This window comes from Psammomys obesus, unplaced genomic scaffold, assembly GCF_907164565.1.
Source record: "Psammomys obesus unplaced genomic scaffold, mPsaObe1.curated_primary_1811, whole genome shotgun sequence".
Lineage (NCBI taxonomy): Eukaryota > Metazoa > Chordata > Mammalia > Rodentia > Muridae > Psammomys > Psammomys obesus.
Window position 1 is genome coordinate 9150933 of NW_026585987.1, and position 16774 is coordinate 9167706.

Sequence of the window (16774 nt, forward strand, 5' to 3'; positions counted from 1 at the left end):
ACTCCGGCAGTGAATGTGCAAGTTAGCTGTGAAGAGCGTACTTCCTTTTTCTGAGCAGTGTGGTCTAAGTAGCCTTCACACATTGATAGGGAAGGCTCTATTTGCATTTTATCTCAGTTCAGGAACATTCTATGACTGGCCACGTTTCCCTTTGTCATAGTTAGTAACACAGAGAAGGGGTAGATGAAGCTTTGAGGTCTGAAATATTAACATCAAGTTTAAAAAGTGTCTGGATACTAAATTCTCATTGTTACTAACCTGATTTTATTTAAAAATTCCTATTTTTGGACATATGTGAATGTATATATCTTTATTATCTATCTACCTTCATCTGTTTGTTTATGTATCTATCTGTCATCCATTGACTATCTACCAATCATCCATCTAGCCATCCATATTTATCAATTTATTATCTATCTCTCCATACATATCCATCTGTCTGTCCGTTCGTCTGTCCATCTATCATCCATCTATGGTACACATTAAAATGTTAACAATGACTGGCTTGGCTGGACAATAACAAGTAATTTTTGCTTTTGTACAACTCTGTTCTTCAAGTTTTCAAACCTGAATACATACCACTTCAATAAAAAATGACCATAAAATTACAAAGAATAAAATGTTTTTTAGTTTTTTTTAGTTCTTTATATATTCTGTATATTAGCCCTCTGTCAGATGTAGGGTTGGTGAAGATCCTTTCCCAGTCTGTAGGCTGTCCTTTTGTTCTGATGACAGTGTCCTTTGCTTTACAGAAGCTTTTCAGTTTCATGAGGTCCCATTTATTGATTGTTGCTCTTAGAGCCTGTGCTATTGGTGTCCTGTTCAGGAAGTTGTCTTCTGTGCCAATGAGTTCTAGGTTCTTCTCCACTTTTTCTTCTAAGAGGTTTAGTGTGTCTGGTTTTATGTTGAGGTCACTGATCCACTTGGACTTTAGTTTTGTGCAGGATGATAAATATGGATCTATTTGCATTTTTCTACATGTACACATCCAGTTAGACCAGCACTATTTGTTGAAGATGCTGTCTTTTTTCCATTGTATGGTTTTGGCTTCTTTGCCAAAAATCAAGTGTCCATAGGTGTGTGGGTTTATTTATGGGTCTTTTATTCAGTTTCATTGATCCTCCTTTCTGTTTCTATGCCAATACCATGCAGTTTTTATTACTATTGCTCTGTAGTACAGCTTGAGGTCAGGGATGGAGATACCTCCCGATGATCTGTTGTTCTACAGGATCGTTTTAGCAATTCTGGGTTTTTTGTTTTTCCATATGAAGTTGAGAATTTTTCTTTCAAGTTCTATAAAGAATTGTGTTAGTATTTTGATGGGAATTGTGTTGAATCTGTAGATTGCTTTTTGCAGGATGGCCATTTTCACAATGTAAATCCCACAAAAGCAACAAATCAAGGAATACAATTAAAAATGGGGTACAGAGGGCTGGAGAGATGGCTCAGAGGTTAAGAGCACTGGCTGCTCTTCCAGAGGTCCTGAGTTTAATTCCCAGCAACCACATGGTAGCTCACAACCATCTATAATGAGATATGATGCCCTCTTCTGGCATGCAGGTGTACATGCAGAAAGAGCACTCATATACATAAAATAAATAAATTTAAAAACTGGGGTACAGAGCTAAACAGAGAGTTCTTTGTAGAGGAATATAGAATGGCAGAGAAACACTTAAGGAAATGCTCAATGTCCTTAGTCATCAGGGAAATGCAAATCAAAATGATCCTGAGATACCACCTTACACCCATCAAGAATGGCTAAGATCAAGACTCAAGTGACAACACTAGCTGGAGAGGATGTGGAGGAAGGGGAACCCTCCTCCACTGCTGGTGGGAATGTAAATTTACACAACCACTTTGGAAATTAATCTGGCACTTTCGCAGACAATTAGGAATAGCGCTTTCTCAAGATCCAGCTACACCTCTCCTAGGCATATATCCAAATATGCTCAAGTACACAACAAAGACATTTGTTCAACCATATTCATATTCATAGCAGCTTTATTTATAGTAGCCACAACCTGGAAACAACCCAACGGAGGAGTGGATACAAAAATTGTGGTACATTTACACAGTGGAATACTACTCAGCAATTAAAAACAAGGAAATCAAGAAATTTGCAGGGAAATGGTGGGATCTAGAAAAGATTATTCTGAGTGAGGTATCCCAGAAGCAGAAAGACACACACATGATATATACTCACTTATAAGTGGATATTAGACATATAATATAGGATAAATATACTAAAATCTGTATATCTAAAGAAGCTAAGCAAGAAGGAGGACACTGGGTAAGATGATCAATCCTCACTCAGAAAGACAAACAGGATGGACATTGGAAGAAGGAGAAAACAGGAAACAGAACAGACGCCTATCCACAGAGGGCCTCTGAAAGACTCTATCCACCAGTGTATCAAAGCAGATGCTGAGACTCATAGCCAAACTTTGGGCAGAGTGCAGGGAATCTTAGGAAAGAAGTGGGAAACAATAAGATCTGGAGAGGACAGGAACTTCACAAGGAGAGCAACAGAAACAACATATCTGGGCACAGGGTTTTTTTTCTGAGATTGATGCTCCAACCAAGGACCATTCATGGAGATAACCTAGAACCCCTCTCAGATGTAGCCCATGGCAGCTCAATCTCCAAGTGGGTTCCTTATTAAGGAGAACAGGGACCGTCTCTGACATGAACTCAGTAGCTGGCTCTTTGATCACCTTCCCCTGAGGGAGGAGCAGCCTTACCAGGCCACAGAGGAAGACAATGCAACCAGTCCTGATGAGACCTGACAAGCTAGGGTCAGATGGAAGAGGGGGACCTCCCCTATCAGTGAACTTGGAGAAGGGCAGGGAGGAGATTAGAAAGAGAGGGTGGGATAGGGAGGGGATGTGGGAGGGGGCAACAGCTGGGATACAAAGTGAGGAAACTGTAATTAATGTAAAAAATTAAAAATTTAATAAAAAAGAATAAAAGTATCCAGAACATTTAATCAATCACTTTAAATATATTAAAACATATGCCATGGAATTTAAATGGCAGCAATATTCATTAAGTTTATCACAGAATGCCATTCATTTTATTCAGAAAACACAGTCAATGTTAAGCTAAGTGATTTATTTGTTAATTGTAAAGTAATGCCTGTTAGTGTCAAATGCTTCCTTCTCTTACCTTGCTAACTACATATATTCTGAACTAGCTATAGTTCAGGAGATTTTTTTCCTCTTTTGCAATCAGCCACCCTAAATACATGCTGATACATAACTTAGCTCTTTTATTTTGAGTGTAGAACTTTCTACAAATTCTATAAATGATCTTCAAGGCCAAAGATCATCCTCGATTCCATAGCAAAAGAAAGGTAGCTGAATCCTGAGCTCTAGGCTACTGGTTTCTAGCTCTTCTTTAGGTTCTAGGATGATTATTCAGTATAGGGTCACCAAGTTTCTTCACTAGACACCGAGCCAAGTTTAGTCACTACTGTGTCCATACTAAATAAAGCCTTAAACAAAAATATGTTCCTTGTCAGTTCTTTCTTAATATGAAAATACATCTAAGAACCAATGATTAGAAATATTGATAGCATCATTTCTAGAGCAAGGGAGCAAGGTTATGGCAGGGAAGCCAGGTCTGGAGATGGAATGGAGTCTGGTGATTGCCCTAAAAGCTTTAGGCTTTGTAAAGTTGGGCGGGGCCTAAGGCGTGGTACTAATCTTGGAGGGTGGTCAGCAACTAGAAAGTGCACAGCTTCTGACGCCCAATGAACAACCAGTGAATGGGAGGACTCAGGACAAGGCAGGCTGTGGAAAGCTTCTAGATAGGGCACATTTGGACCTGGAGACAGTGGGATGGAACCACTGGTAACAATTTGTTGGACTTATCACAGTTAGGGTTGAAAATCATGGTTCCAAGCTAGGCTGTGCCCCAGGCTCACTTGGAAAGCTTTTAAAACATGCCACTATGGGACCTTCACCTCAGCCTCTAACCTAGGCTCTGCTGGGTCAAAACCTGAGTATCAAGACTTGTTGAAACCTCCCAGGGGAGTCCAATGTTTTTGAAGGCGTTTCTCCCATGTGCAACAAGAAGGCTTATTCTTAGCCCCACATTCTCTTCATACAAGTTACATGGTAATCAGAAATTCAGCAATTACTTGTTAAAAGTGTAGCCAATTAGACAAGCCTCTGGGTGTGGGAACTTGCAGTGTCGTTTTTAAGTCATCTGAATTCCATTCTGTGCTTATCTGTAAATGCAGGTTGAGGTAAATTTTTGTTGCTGCTGAAGTTTTAAGGAAGACACGTTGGCAGAGTCAGGAAAGGCAAAGGGTTGTTTTTCCCAGCTCTAACAATTCAGTATGTTTTTATTTATTTATTTATTTATTTTTTTGGAACTTTAGAAGGTATGTGAAGCATTATACCTGGCAATGATGGGAGATGTAACAGCTGTATTTTCTGTGAAGTTAGTTAAATCCATCGGACCCTAAGTGACGTGATGAGACAGGAAATGCACCAGAGATGTGTGTCAGTGTCATGGTGTCATCTTCAAAAGATAAAATTGCATTCTCTCAGCCTGAGCTCTGAAATAGTTCCTCCTCCCTGCAGGGAGGAGTTGGCCAAGGAATGCAAAATGCTGATAATTCTTCAAACAGTGGGTACATGTTCTCTTTTCCTATTTGCATTGCAGGAAATAATTTTCTTTTGCTCAGGCAAAGGAGAAATAAACCTGCATCTCTAGTGGTCGCTATAGTGCCTACATAGAAATGGTGAGGCCCTGAGACACGGAGCTATCAAAGGAAACCAACAATGTAAAAGAAAAAAAAAAGTGAATTTACAAGTAGATGAAGGAGAGGGCGGTCACAAAATTTAAGTAACACCAGTGACCATGTTTTTAAAGCATTGCTAATGTTTTATCAATTATGTCATCAAAGGAGCGTGGTTGACAACACATAGAAGATTGGGGAAAGTTATAATTTCTGATAGCATTTTTTCTTTATGACCTGAGTGACTAGCATTATTAAGAGAACAAAGAACCAGCCAGCTATTCTATGTGCCCAAAAATAATATGCCTGGACGGAAGAGAGAAAAACAGAGGATGGTGGTTGTCACCTCCTCCTGGAAGCCTCCTCGGGCACTCTTCCTCCCTTTCTCTGGCTCTTGCTGCTATACCCCAGATAATGCCTTTTCAGTGTGTTTGCCTTTTATAGCCCTCCAATTATGTCACATGGGTTGGGTGAGGCTGCTCACTAGATTCTCATCTCCTTCAGTGAGAATTAATTTTCACACTAGCCCCCAACCCTAACTTCAGAGCATAAATCAGTTTGTTTTAAAAAGACCTGACTGGGCTTGTAGGTTCTTTTTTGAATCTGATTAAAATACCTCATGGCTTTGTATGTTAATGCTGCATGGATAAGCCACCACACAAAGCCCATCTTGGGAGATTGCTCAGCTAAAACAGAACCGTACGCTGAGGTGGTGGCACTGGTGCTATTTGACGATAAATCGAAGTCAAGCGTGGTTCCTGGCCTGGCTTCCCACCCCAGCCCCGCAGGCAAGCGCAGCTAAAAACTATTAGTTTATACGCTTGTGTCTTTTGACTCACATGCATTTGAACTGTGCAAAGAGCAACTCGGACCCTGGAAGTAGAGTCATAGGAGTTCAAGGAAAACACTGCTTGATCAGATGTGAAAGAGCCCGGAGAAGGGAAAGACAGAAGAGGCATGGTGAAGGAAGCTGAGTCAGAAAGGTGGGCACTTCCTCAATTAGGCCAGTTCTCTTTTAGGTTTTGTTTTAAAAGTACAAGTCTCTTTTTTTCTCTTTTTTTCTTTCTACTTTTTTAGGAAAGCAAGTTGTAATTTAGAATATCAAGAATCTAGGAGCTGGAGCAGTCAAGAGTATTGCTTTTTCAGAGGACCGAGTTTGGTTTCCAGCACCCATGAAAGGTTTTACAGTCACCTGTAGCTAGGTCTCCAGGGGAATCTGGAGCCTCTGCCCTCCACAGGCACATACATTCATGTGTACCTACCCACATGTACACACACACACATTAGTAACTGAAAAAACAAAAATAAAGCTTTTAAGGGGCTGGAGAGACGGCTCAGCAGTTAAGGGCAATTGTTTCTCTTGCAGAGGACCTCGGTTGAGTTCCCAGCCTCCACATCATTACTCACAACCGTCCACAGCTCCAGTTCCAGGGGGTCTGGTGCTGTCCTCTGATCTCCAAGGGTACCAGACATGCATGTGGTTCACAGACATACATGCAGACAAAACATTCATATGCATACAATTAAAATAAATAAGCCTAAAAAAATTTATTAAGAACATTCAGAGACTGGAAGAAAGAACTGTAATTACTTTCAGTGACAAATGAACTCACCGTTTGGCCAAAGGGGACTTCTTAACCTTTGAGCCATCCCTTCAGTCTAAAGGGGAGTTTTTATTATGTTTCAATAGGAAGAGAAAGTTATGTTTAAACTCCAGAAGGGCAAAAGATAGCTGTCATTCCCACACAAACTCAGGTGACTGTTTACTAAGCTAAAGCGGGACTACAGAATAGGAACCCTGGCTTTAGGGAGGCTTCATCACCCCAAAGAATGTGGAGAGCAAAACGTCAGAGGCCACAGCTTCTGTGTGTGTGCTGTTTTCTAACTCATGTCTTACCCTTTCCTTGGGTATTTGAGGACTTGAATCTCTGTTATGTCCTTCCTTTCTTACTTCTTCTACCCATATCTATTGTTCTCTGAAACACAATCTAAGAGTAATCTCTCTGTCATAATTGTGTCCTTCATTTACCCTATTAAAGAAAAGAAAAGAACTGATATACACACCTTTGAGGTGTCTTTACTGGCTTGGAAATGATGATCGGTCCTTCAGTGGGCAGAAGAGAGAAAAGGTCCCACAAAGAGTGGATATTTGCATGTTTTGTTCATCTTTCTTTCTCTCTCCTCCCTGCACCCTTCTTCCTCTCCCCGCTCTCCACTTATTCCTCTTTCCTAGGATCTTTTCTTCCCAAGTTTCTTTACCAACAGGAAGGATCATCCACCAGAATTGGAACATAAGCAGCTGTGCCTTGTGGTTTTACAGAACAAGAGAAAGAAGAGAAGGGGAATATATTTATTTTTTTAATCATATCTTAAAATTTGAAAACAGGAATAATTTTGTTTTAAATGTCTTGTGTACTTTTAGAATGTGATTACAAGTTTGTTTCATATAGTGTATTTTAAAGTAATCTCTGGATTTACCTTTTTCCTTAAGACCTCGTCTCCCTTCTAACCCATGCACACTCCCTATATCCTAGATTCACCGCCTTTTTCTCCACTGGAGTCACTACATTTCTCAATGTAGCACCCAGCAGGCGGGAAGCCTCTCTGTGCACAGAGTCGTTCAACCTGCTGTTAATGTATCCATACGTGGCTGGAACCTGCTGGCACTCTTCCCGATGGTCAGAGGGGAATGTTTCTATACTTAATTCTTCAGTGAGAAGGCACTATGCCTATCTCTATACCACCAATGCATTCTCTTTAATTTTTTAAAATCATTTCATGTGTGTGGATGTTCTGTCTGCTTGCATGTCCATGTCCCATGTGTGATCAGTGCCCACAGAGGCCAGAAAAAGGCATGGGAACCCTATGCCTAGAGTTACAAATACTTGTGAGCTGCCATGTGGATGTGAGGTATCCAACCCAGTTCCTCTGAAAGAGAAGACACTGTTATGAGTTGCCAAGCCATGTCTCTAACCCAACAATAATGCACTCTTATGGGTTGTTTTGGAAGTCAGTGGTTTTACTTCATATTACTAGGAGAACCTATAATGTGTCTTTAAAAACAAGTTTATTAGAACCTGATTTTCAACCATTTAAATGTCATTCTTACTGTCTTTTCTTTTAGCCCATCCTTGGATTTTTAACTTTAGGAAGCTTTTGTATATTTTGGGAAAAAAATTTCATTAAATCAAAGAAAGATACTAGAAAGATTTGATAACCAACCTGCAAAAGAGAGGACTGGAGCCTGATATTATATCTTATAAAACTGAGTTATACCAAATACCTAAATATCAAAACTAATGAAGTTATAAAACACTTAGGAAAAAACCCTTGGGGAAAGTGTGATCACACTGACTTTTGGGTTTCATGCTTTTTTGGATATAACATCACTATCTCAGTTGACAAAAGAAAAAAAATATAAAATTAAATGCTTGAGGGGCTTTTGTCCATCAAAGGACACTGTCAAGAGATTAACAAGAGAACTCCAGAATGGGAGATAACATTTGTAAACCAAATACCTGACAAGGAATTAGTACTCATAATATAAAAGAACTTGTTTAAGTAAACAATACAACAAACTGTCTGATTCAAATAGGCACAGAAGTTGAATGCATTTTTGTCCAGTAGTACACACAAAAGATGTTCAATATTACTCTCACTCCCACTCTCTAGCTGTCTTCCCTCCGTTAGACTTAGAGACTTTTTGCTTTGCAGGGATCACTGTTGGGTTGTTTCTGATGTCTCAAGAGTGCACCCTGCTGGAAAAGTACTTTACCAGACAGTCCACCTTTGAATTTGAAGTTAGAGGATTGAATCATCAAAAATGAACCTGGGCATGAGTGTGTAGTTCAGCAGTAGGGCACTTTCTGAGTATATAGATAAAAAATAAGGTAATAAGGGAGAGAGAGACAGAGAGGGAGACAGAGAGAAAAAGAGAAAAAGACAGAGAGACAGAGACAGGAACAGAGACACAGAGAGGGAGACAGAGAGGTGAGAGGAAAGGAAAAAGGAGAATGGAGGGAGAGGGGAGAAAAGAGGAGGAGCGGAAAGAAGAAAAAGCATGAGTACGAATATGAGTGTAATGGACCTAACCATCCCCATGGTTACCATTTCTTTCTGGCCTATGATAAATGAGTAAGCTGACCTTAGGAAGTCTGATCAAGTTTCTTTCTTTCCTGTTTGACATTTGAGAACTTGTTACAAGGCTCCAGCAGGAGAGCAGCTACTCTTACCCCTTCACTGAAGACCGGGCCTCTTCTTATTTGGAGAAGGTTGTTCTCCTTCTTTGTTTGACTAAGCATCAGAGCGACACACATGGAGCATTGAGGGAGGGAAGGGTCACCCACCTAGCCAGCCAGATCGCTGAATCCACTCTGGCAGTCAGTGGAATGAGAGAAGTGGCAGCCAAATCACACCCACTCTCTTTGTTTGACCTTTGCAATTCAGAACCATCAAAAGAATTCTGAGCAGTTACTCTAGTTGCTTCCCTCCATCCAGAGGCTCCCATACCAAAACCTCTCAATAGTGGAGTAAGAACAGTTCAGGTTTTATGTGTATTCAACAAATTCCAATTCTTTCTAATTAACACAGAGTTTGGTACAAAATATAGAACTTCTTTTGGGTTCACTGGGCAAATTTAAGTCTCAAGGAGCCTGGTACTTCAACTGCTGTCCCCACATCAAACTTAGTATTCTGTATTACAGTGCATCTCATAGCCAGAAACATTGTTGTTTACTGTTAAAAGTCTTGAAAACTAATTTAAAATTTCATCTTTGAAATTATTTACAAAAATTTCTCAAACCCCAAAGTTCTCAGGGTGGAGAGATGCTCAGTTTAAAAAAGTCCTCTCTATGTAAGGCCAAAGGACCTGAATCTGAACCTCTTGAGCCCATGTAAAAGCTAGACACTTGGTGTGAGTAATATGGCCCCAGAGCTCTTATGGAGAGAGGGAGTCAGAGACAGAAGAATCCCCCAAAACTCAAGGACCAGGTAGCCTTGTGTAAGAATAGAAACCAACAAACCAGCACAACAGCAAATCAACCCTGGATTAGCTGCATGTGTGTGGGTACAGATGCATGCTCAATTTCTCTCTCTCTCTCTCCATCCCTTCCTTCTTTCCATTCCTTCCCTCCCTCCTTCTTCCCTCCTTCCTCTCATCCCTTCCTCTCCTCCCCCCTTTGTCTGTCTGTCTGTCTGTCTCTCTCTCTCACACCCCCCCCCCTTGGACCTTATAACCATCTAGAAGGAAGAGTACAGCCAGTTCTGATCAGCTGCTCTGGTGGGCAGACTTACCTTACACAGCTCAGAAGTCTTAACAACTCAAAACTAAACTGTATGAAACTGCTGGAGTTTGTGCAAAACAGAGGCCATTTCACAAGATTTAATCTAACAACTTTGGTATACGTACTATAGCCCTTCCTCCCAGACATGTAGAGTTAAGTTGGACATCAAAGCCTAATAAGAGCAGAACACTGTGCATGTGGTAGGTGTTCGGCATCTGCCAAATGAGCACATGCTCATATAAACGAACAAGCAAATGAAACAACTACGTAAATAAGAGCTAAATTACATGGTACCGACTTGGTAATGGGGCTGGTGGAATATATTAATCATACGAAGCAGCTTGGCAATTACTTAAAGCCTTTTAGAACAACATTCTGTTTTTAATTTAATTTTGTTTTATTAGCAATAGATTGGCATTGCCTGTGGGAAAAAAGCAGTCCTGGCATGTCTCACTGCTGACTCTTCATTAGGGAATAAAAAATGGAAGTGTTATAGGCATTAAAGAGGGAGAAAGGCACTGTAGCCTAAAAGAAGAGGAGACTTCAGAGGCTGGGAGGATTTCCATGAAGCAGGCTGCTTTCCGATTGGCAGTGAGGGTTCCCTCCAGATTAGGATGCTAAGTTGGAAAGTCCTGGGGCTTTTCTCTTTTTGTTGTTCCTTTCATGTGAACCTGGGTTTTCTTTGTTTTCTATGGAAAACAAAAGAATGTCAAATCTTTATGTTGAATAGGACTTCAACTTTGGGCCCATATTTTCATGCAGATGCTCTTCCCCCTTATTCTCCGTGTGATAATGGACTACAGTAGCCACATACTGCAGCTACAGTGCTGTTTAAGACAAAAGTATGAGATGCATTTCCAAACTTGGAGATGCTCATGCAGAGTCGAAGTAGTGGATGCTGGAAAGGACAAAGGGAAAGCGTGGGGAAAATGCATTAGCTGAGAATCAATTCCTAGGGAATTAGAAAGCTTTCGCAAGAGATGTTAATTGGCTTGGGTTCAGAACTGAATGCTTATACCCTGCCTATAGATTAGAATGACCAGGAGTTAAAATAAGAAAGGACAGATAGAAAGGAAGGAAGCAATAAAAGCACAAGAGAAAGTAAGGGAGAGGGAGGAAGGAATACAGTAACTAGAATTTTTTTTTTAATATGTTTAAATAACAGAGGTGGATGATGTTAAAATGGCACATGAGGACTGATTTGTCAACCTTCACAACTAGTAATATATTTAGACTATATGTGATCACAGCATGGGAGTTTATTAGAAAGTAACTTAAGAGCTCATTTCATATTAACTAACCATGGGATGAATATTCTTGTCTGAATACCAAAATACATTCATCTCACCTTAAGGCTGTTTTTGTTTCCGGATTTCACAGGCGATTCCTGAAAATGTGGGTGGGCAGGAACAAAGGCACTGTCCATCTAGAAGAATCACTGTTCCTCCATTTTGACATGGTTGGCATTTATCAACACTGAACTCATCCAGATAGTCTCCAACAGCTCTTTCCAAATTTTGTTTCTTTACATATGCATCTTTTATTTTCAGAGGAACCAGATTATATATAGGGGACAGCTGTAAGAGAGAAAATATTCAGTTTTAGGTCTTTGTCTACAGAGAACTTTGAAAACATCCATCACTCAGTCATTGACTTCCTAATTCATTTGTGCAGGAAGCTTTTTGAATGCTTACTGCCAGATACGGTGTTAGCCTTTGAAGTTACACTAGTGATCAAAAGTAGTCATGATACATGCTCTCATGGAGGTTACATTTAAAAATAAAAAGAATGAAAGAGGGCATATGTTATCAAATTATCATCAAGTAAGTGAGAAGCCTGAAGTGGGAGAAGAATTTTCAATACTTTTAAGAAAGAATGGGCTCACGTCCAGAATGTGTCGGGAACTACTAAGGCAGAGTATGCCTTAGTTATATAGTTTTGGCTAAGTAGTGCTCTAACTCATATTTCAGCTCTGATCTATTTATTTAGGAGAAAGAAACCTCTTCCCAACTCTGCCACATTGGCACAAACAGGGTAAGCATGTGGTAGAGTTATTTTGGATTTTGAGGAAAGATATTTATCTTGTTTTGCCTTCAAAAGAAAGCCAAGGCCAGATAATCTAAGATACAGGCATAGAGGGCCAGGGAGGAAACAGTTTGGATAAAAGTGTTCAAAGTGTTCAAAGAGATAAAGATGAAGGACACGTGGCAGTAATAGTTTCAAAGAAGCCTAAATCTTGGAGTCAAAACTACCACAGGCAGGCAGCAGAGAGTCTCAGTGTAACCCCTCAAGCCTTTCTGCATAGCTCATCAGAGTTGGTCATAAAGACCAACTTTATCTTCTATTAAGAAAAGGTTTTGAGTTTTTCTCCTATACTTACTAGCTCTTTTGTCATTGTGGATATATTAAAGTGGATATATTTTATCATAAATTTGCTAAAGCATCAAGTTTAGACTGGATATTTAGCTCAGCAATTAAGAGCACTGGCTGTTCTTCCAGAGGACCTAGGTTCATTTCCCAGGACCCACATGGCAGCTCTGAATGCCTATAACTCCAGGTCCAGGGATTCTGACACCCTCACACAGATATACATGTGGGTAAAACACCAATGAACATAAAATAAAAAAAAAATTAAAAAACATAAAGTTTAATATTAATCGCATTTATATCTCTTCCAGTCATCCCAAATAATTAGCAATATGTACCAAACATGGTTTCATAATAGAATGAAAATTACTTTTTACCCCTATGCAAGAGAGTTAGAAACAACTTTCACTCTGCCATTATGGCTGTAGCCTACAGAGCACTAACATTTGGCCCTTAAAAACACTGGCTGTCAGTAACATCCAGTGGATATCTAAGAATTATATAATTGAACAAAGTGATAGGTTTGTTCACCACTCATTATTACCTCATGGCATTCAAGAAAGTCTAAATGTAGATTATTCATGTTACTCAAACGTAAGAATGGCAAAGGGAAATTAAAAAGGGAGAAAGAAACGCTGAGAACAGAAAAGCTGAGGGGCAAAGTGATACTAATGAACAAAACTCAAGCCAGAACACATCCATTTGCACCAGGCGTGCCATAAATTTGGCTACATCTTCTAGTTCATTGAATAACGCACAATGGAATTTATCAATCCCAGGCATATGAGAAAATACACCTGATTTCCAGGAGAAACAAAATGAGATTAAAGACTAATATTTCCCATGAGTTCCTATAAAGGGAACACTGTATTACATAACATCTTTTTAGAAAATGAAGCAGGCTTACATAATCTTGTTTCTTATAATGTCAAAACAAAACCTTACAGGAAGCCAGTGAATTAAATTACAGCTCTACTCCTTTAGCTGCTATTGCTTTGGCAGAAGTTGTAAGCTTTATATCTCTCTAGTAATCTGCAATAGAGGTAGTTTCTCTCTGCTGACATTTTAAGGATTTGATTGTAACAGTGGAGATAAGGAGAAAAAAAAATCAAAGTTCAGCTATTCTGTGGAGACAAGATGTAGAAAATATGTGTCAGGATACAAGCAAGCTGAAGTGGGATTATTATCTTTTCCTGAAAGTTGACAAAAGTAAATACTGAGACAATAGGCCAGTCTATATTCTTTGTATGGTCAGAGGCCATGAGCGAGATATTGGGATATTGAAAGCCACAGGCTCTAACTAGTGTAGTACCGCCATGGTCACTGTAGTATAGTAAACAACATACATCACTATCATCAATTGTTTTACTTAGTATAATGTGACTTCCTGGTTGTTTTTCCAAGACTAACCTGACAACTTAAATATGCAGATCACTGATTTGCTGCAGAAGATTAAATACAAATAATTTCATGGTGTAGAGTGGTAGAGGCTCTATTGAGTCTGTATGACCATGTAGAAAGATAATTATTTTAGAATTAAGAGCATCTCTAGTGTTTGACATGTTGTATACAGACAACAGAATCCTCATCCTTACAGAAAGGAGAACTAGTGAACACAGATTGTTAATGTGATTTTCATAAAACTGTGTTTGCTTCTCAGTTTCTCTTTTAATCCGGCTTTCACACAAATAATTGAAACTCTTATATTATTTTAACAATCTTCATAGCACAAGAACTAAGCAGTTATTAGTCTATTCTTTTTTCTTTTTATTAATTACAGTTTATACACTTTGTATCCCACTTGTAGCTCCCTCCCTTCTCCCCTTCCAATCACACCCTCCTTCCCTCATCTCCACCTATGCCCTTCCCTCAATCCACTGATAAGGGAGGTCCTCCTCCCATTCCTTCTGATCTTAGTCTATCAGGTCTCATCAGGAATGGTTGCATTGTCTTCCTCTATGGCCTGGTAAGGCTGCACCCCCCTGAGGGGGAGGTGATAAAAAAGCAGGCCAATTAGTTCATGTCAGAGACAGTCCCTGTCCCCATTACTATGGAACCTGCTTGGACACTGAACTGCCATGGGCTACAACTGTGCAGGGGTTCTAGGTTATCTCCACGAATGGTCCTTGGTTGGAGTATCAGTTTAAGAAGAGACCCCTGTGCCCAGATTTTTGGTTCTGTTTCTCTCCTTGTGGAGTTCCTGTCCTCTCCAGGTCTTATATTTCCCACTTGTTTCATAAGATTCCCTGCACTCTGCCCAAAGTTTGGCAATAAAGTTAGGGTATCAGCATCTGCTTTGATACCCTACAGGGTAGAGGTTTTCAGAGGCCCTCTGTGTCCTGTTCCCTGTTTTCTCCCTCTTTTGATGTTCATCCTCTTTGCATTTCTGAATGAGGATTGATCATCTTACCCAGGGTCCTCCATCTTGCTTAGCTTCTTTAAGTGTACAGATTTTAGTATGTTTATCCTATATTCTATGTCTAACATCCACTTATGAGTGAGTATATCCCCTGTGTGTCTTTCTGCTTCTGGGATACCTCACTCAGGATGATCTTTTCCAGTTCCCATCATTTGCCTGCAAATTTCATGATTTCCTTGTTTTTAATTGCTGAGTAGTATTCCACTGTGTAAATGTACCACAATTTCTGTATCCATTCCTCAACCGAGGGACATCTGGGTTGTTTCCAGCTTCTAGCTATTCCAAATAAAGCTGCTACAAACATGTTTGAGCAAATGTCTATTCTTAACCCTCTAAGGTAATTTGGCTTCCTCCCAGTGTACATCCCAGAGATATTGCACTTTGTAGCTTTCCTGCTGTAGCTCCTCTCCTATTCTCTTGAACCTCTCCCATTGCTGAATCCCCTGTTCCCTCTTATAATTCCTTCTCCCCTGGATGGGAGAAAGTCCTATTCTCTCCCCTGCTCAGTGATTGGCTGCTTTATTGGAATATCTGGGGACAATTAGAGAGCAGTGTTTATAAAACATTGAGACAGGATATTCTTAGAACAAAAATTGCAGATATTGGTACAGAAATCAGCATTTGACTTACACAATAGCCTTTTGCTTACAAAAGACTGTAATTCGTTGCTGAAATTAGTAACCAATCACACAAGGTCCATTTCCACAAGTTTTATGAGACCAACACTCTTTAAAATCTATTTCAAGTCAAACTTCATGTTTTTTTATTTTTATTTTTTATTTTTTTTCAAACTTCATGTTTTTCACTTTCTCGCTTTGTGTGTGTGTTTGTGTGTGTGTGTGTGTGTGTGTGTGTGTGTGTGTGTGTGTTGTGGCACCAAAATGTTGAGCACAGGTCCTTGTCTATACTGAGCAAGTGCTCTATCATTAAGATGTATCTGAAGATCCATTTTTATCTTTGAGATAAGGTCTCATTAGGTTGCCCAGACTATCCTTAAACTTGTCATTCTTCTATTTCATCCTCCTGAATAAATGGGATTACAGATAGGTTTTACCATATTGGGCTTGAAGGTCAATTATAACTGTGTAACTTCTCTTCAGGGATTAAAAAAAAAACAGAAAAATTCAATAAAAATGTAACAGTTTATTCTTTTTAAATTTTTCTCTGTAAGAAGATATATTTACAAAGAGGTGCTTGGGAGACTACAGATGACCTTGATGGGAATTAACTAGGCTTTCCATTTATAGAGGATGAAACTTAGACACTAGAGGAATTGGAATCTTCACTGATCTAAAGATCTGAATAGTAAACAGAATACAGGACATGCTGGACCTAGCCAGAAGCACTGTGCTGACAGAGCTGATGAGTGTCTTGAATATTCTAGTAAATACAGTGGGGACACTGCAGCAGAGCCTTTAATCCCACAGACGTGAAATGCCAGCTCTTTCGCTGTTTACAACCTTCCAAAGAACAGCCTTGGAGCCCTCTGTAAAGGACAGAGTGAACTTCGTTTACAGAGATGAGAGAACAAGCCATCTTAGATGTCATCTGCCTGGATCTTCAATTCTTTCCTTGTTTAAAATCTCTTGGCACAAAATTTTATTTACTGAGTCCATCAGGATGGATTTCAATAAAATTTATATTTAACAAATGGGCTTTGATTTTATTTTCTTATTTAAGTCAATTTCTTTTTCACTTTCATTGTGTCTAATTTGGAGGAAATACCTTCACTTTTTTGTTGCTATTTTAGTTGAACCCAAAGATTAATACAAGCTGAGCAAGTGCTCTACCACTGACCTACATTATCAGTCAATCTGTCTGTAGGTATGCGTGTGTATGTATGTATGTATGTATGTATGTATGTATGTATGTATGTATGTATGTGTCTATCTATCACCTATCTATCTATTATTTCCTTCCTTCCTTCCTTCCTTCCTTCCTTCCTTCCTTCCTTCCTTC

The 16774-nt window shown here is 39.5% G+C and overlaps 1 protein-coding gene across 1 annotated transcript in view; it reads right to left on the bottom strand.

Moving 5' to 3' along the window:
• Nucleotides 1–11377: 11377 nt before the first annotated feature.
• C9 (complement C9) overlaps nucleotides 11378–16774 on the bottom strand; it is a 45610-nt gene continuing 40213 nt past the window's right edge. The window contains exon 10 of the mRNA XM_055601081.1: nucleotides 11378–11606. Coding sequence (XP_055457056.1) covers nucleotides 11379–11606 — 228 coding nt within the window. The 3' untranslated portion in view covers nucleotide 11378. The remainder of the gene's footprint in view (nucleotides 11607–16774) is intronic.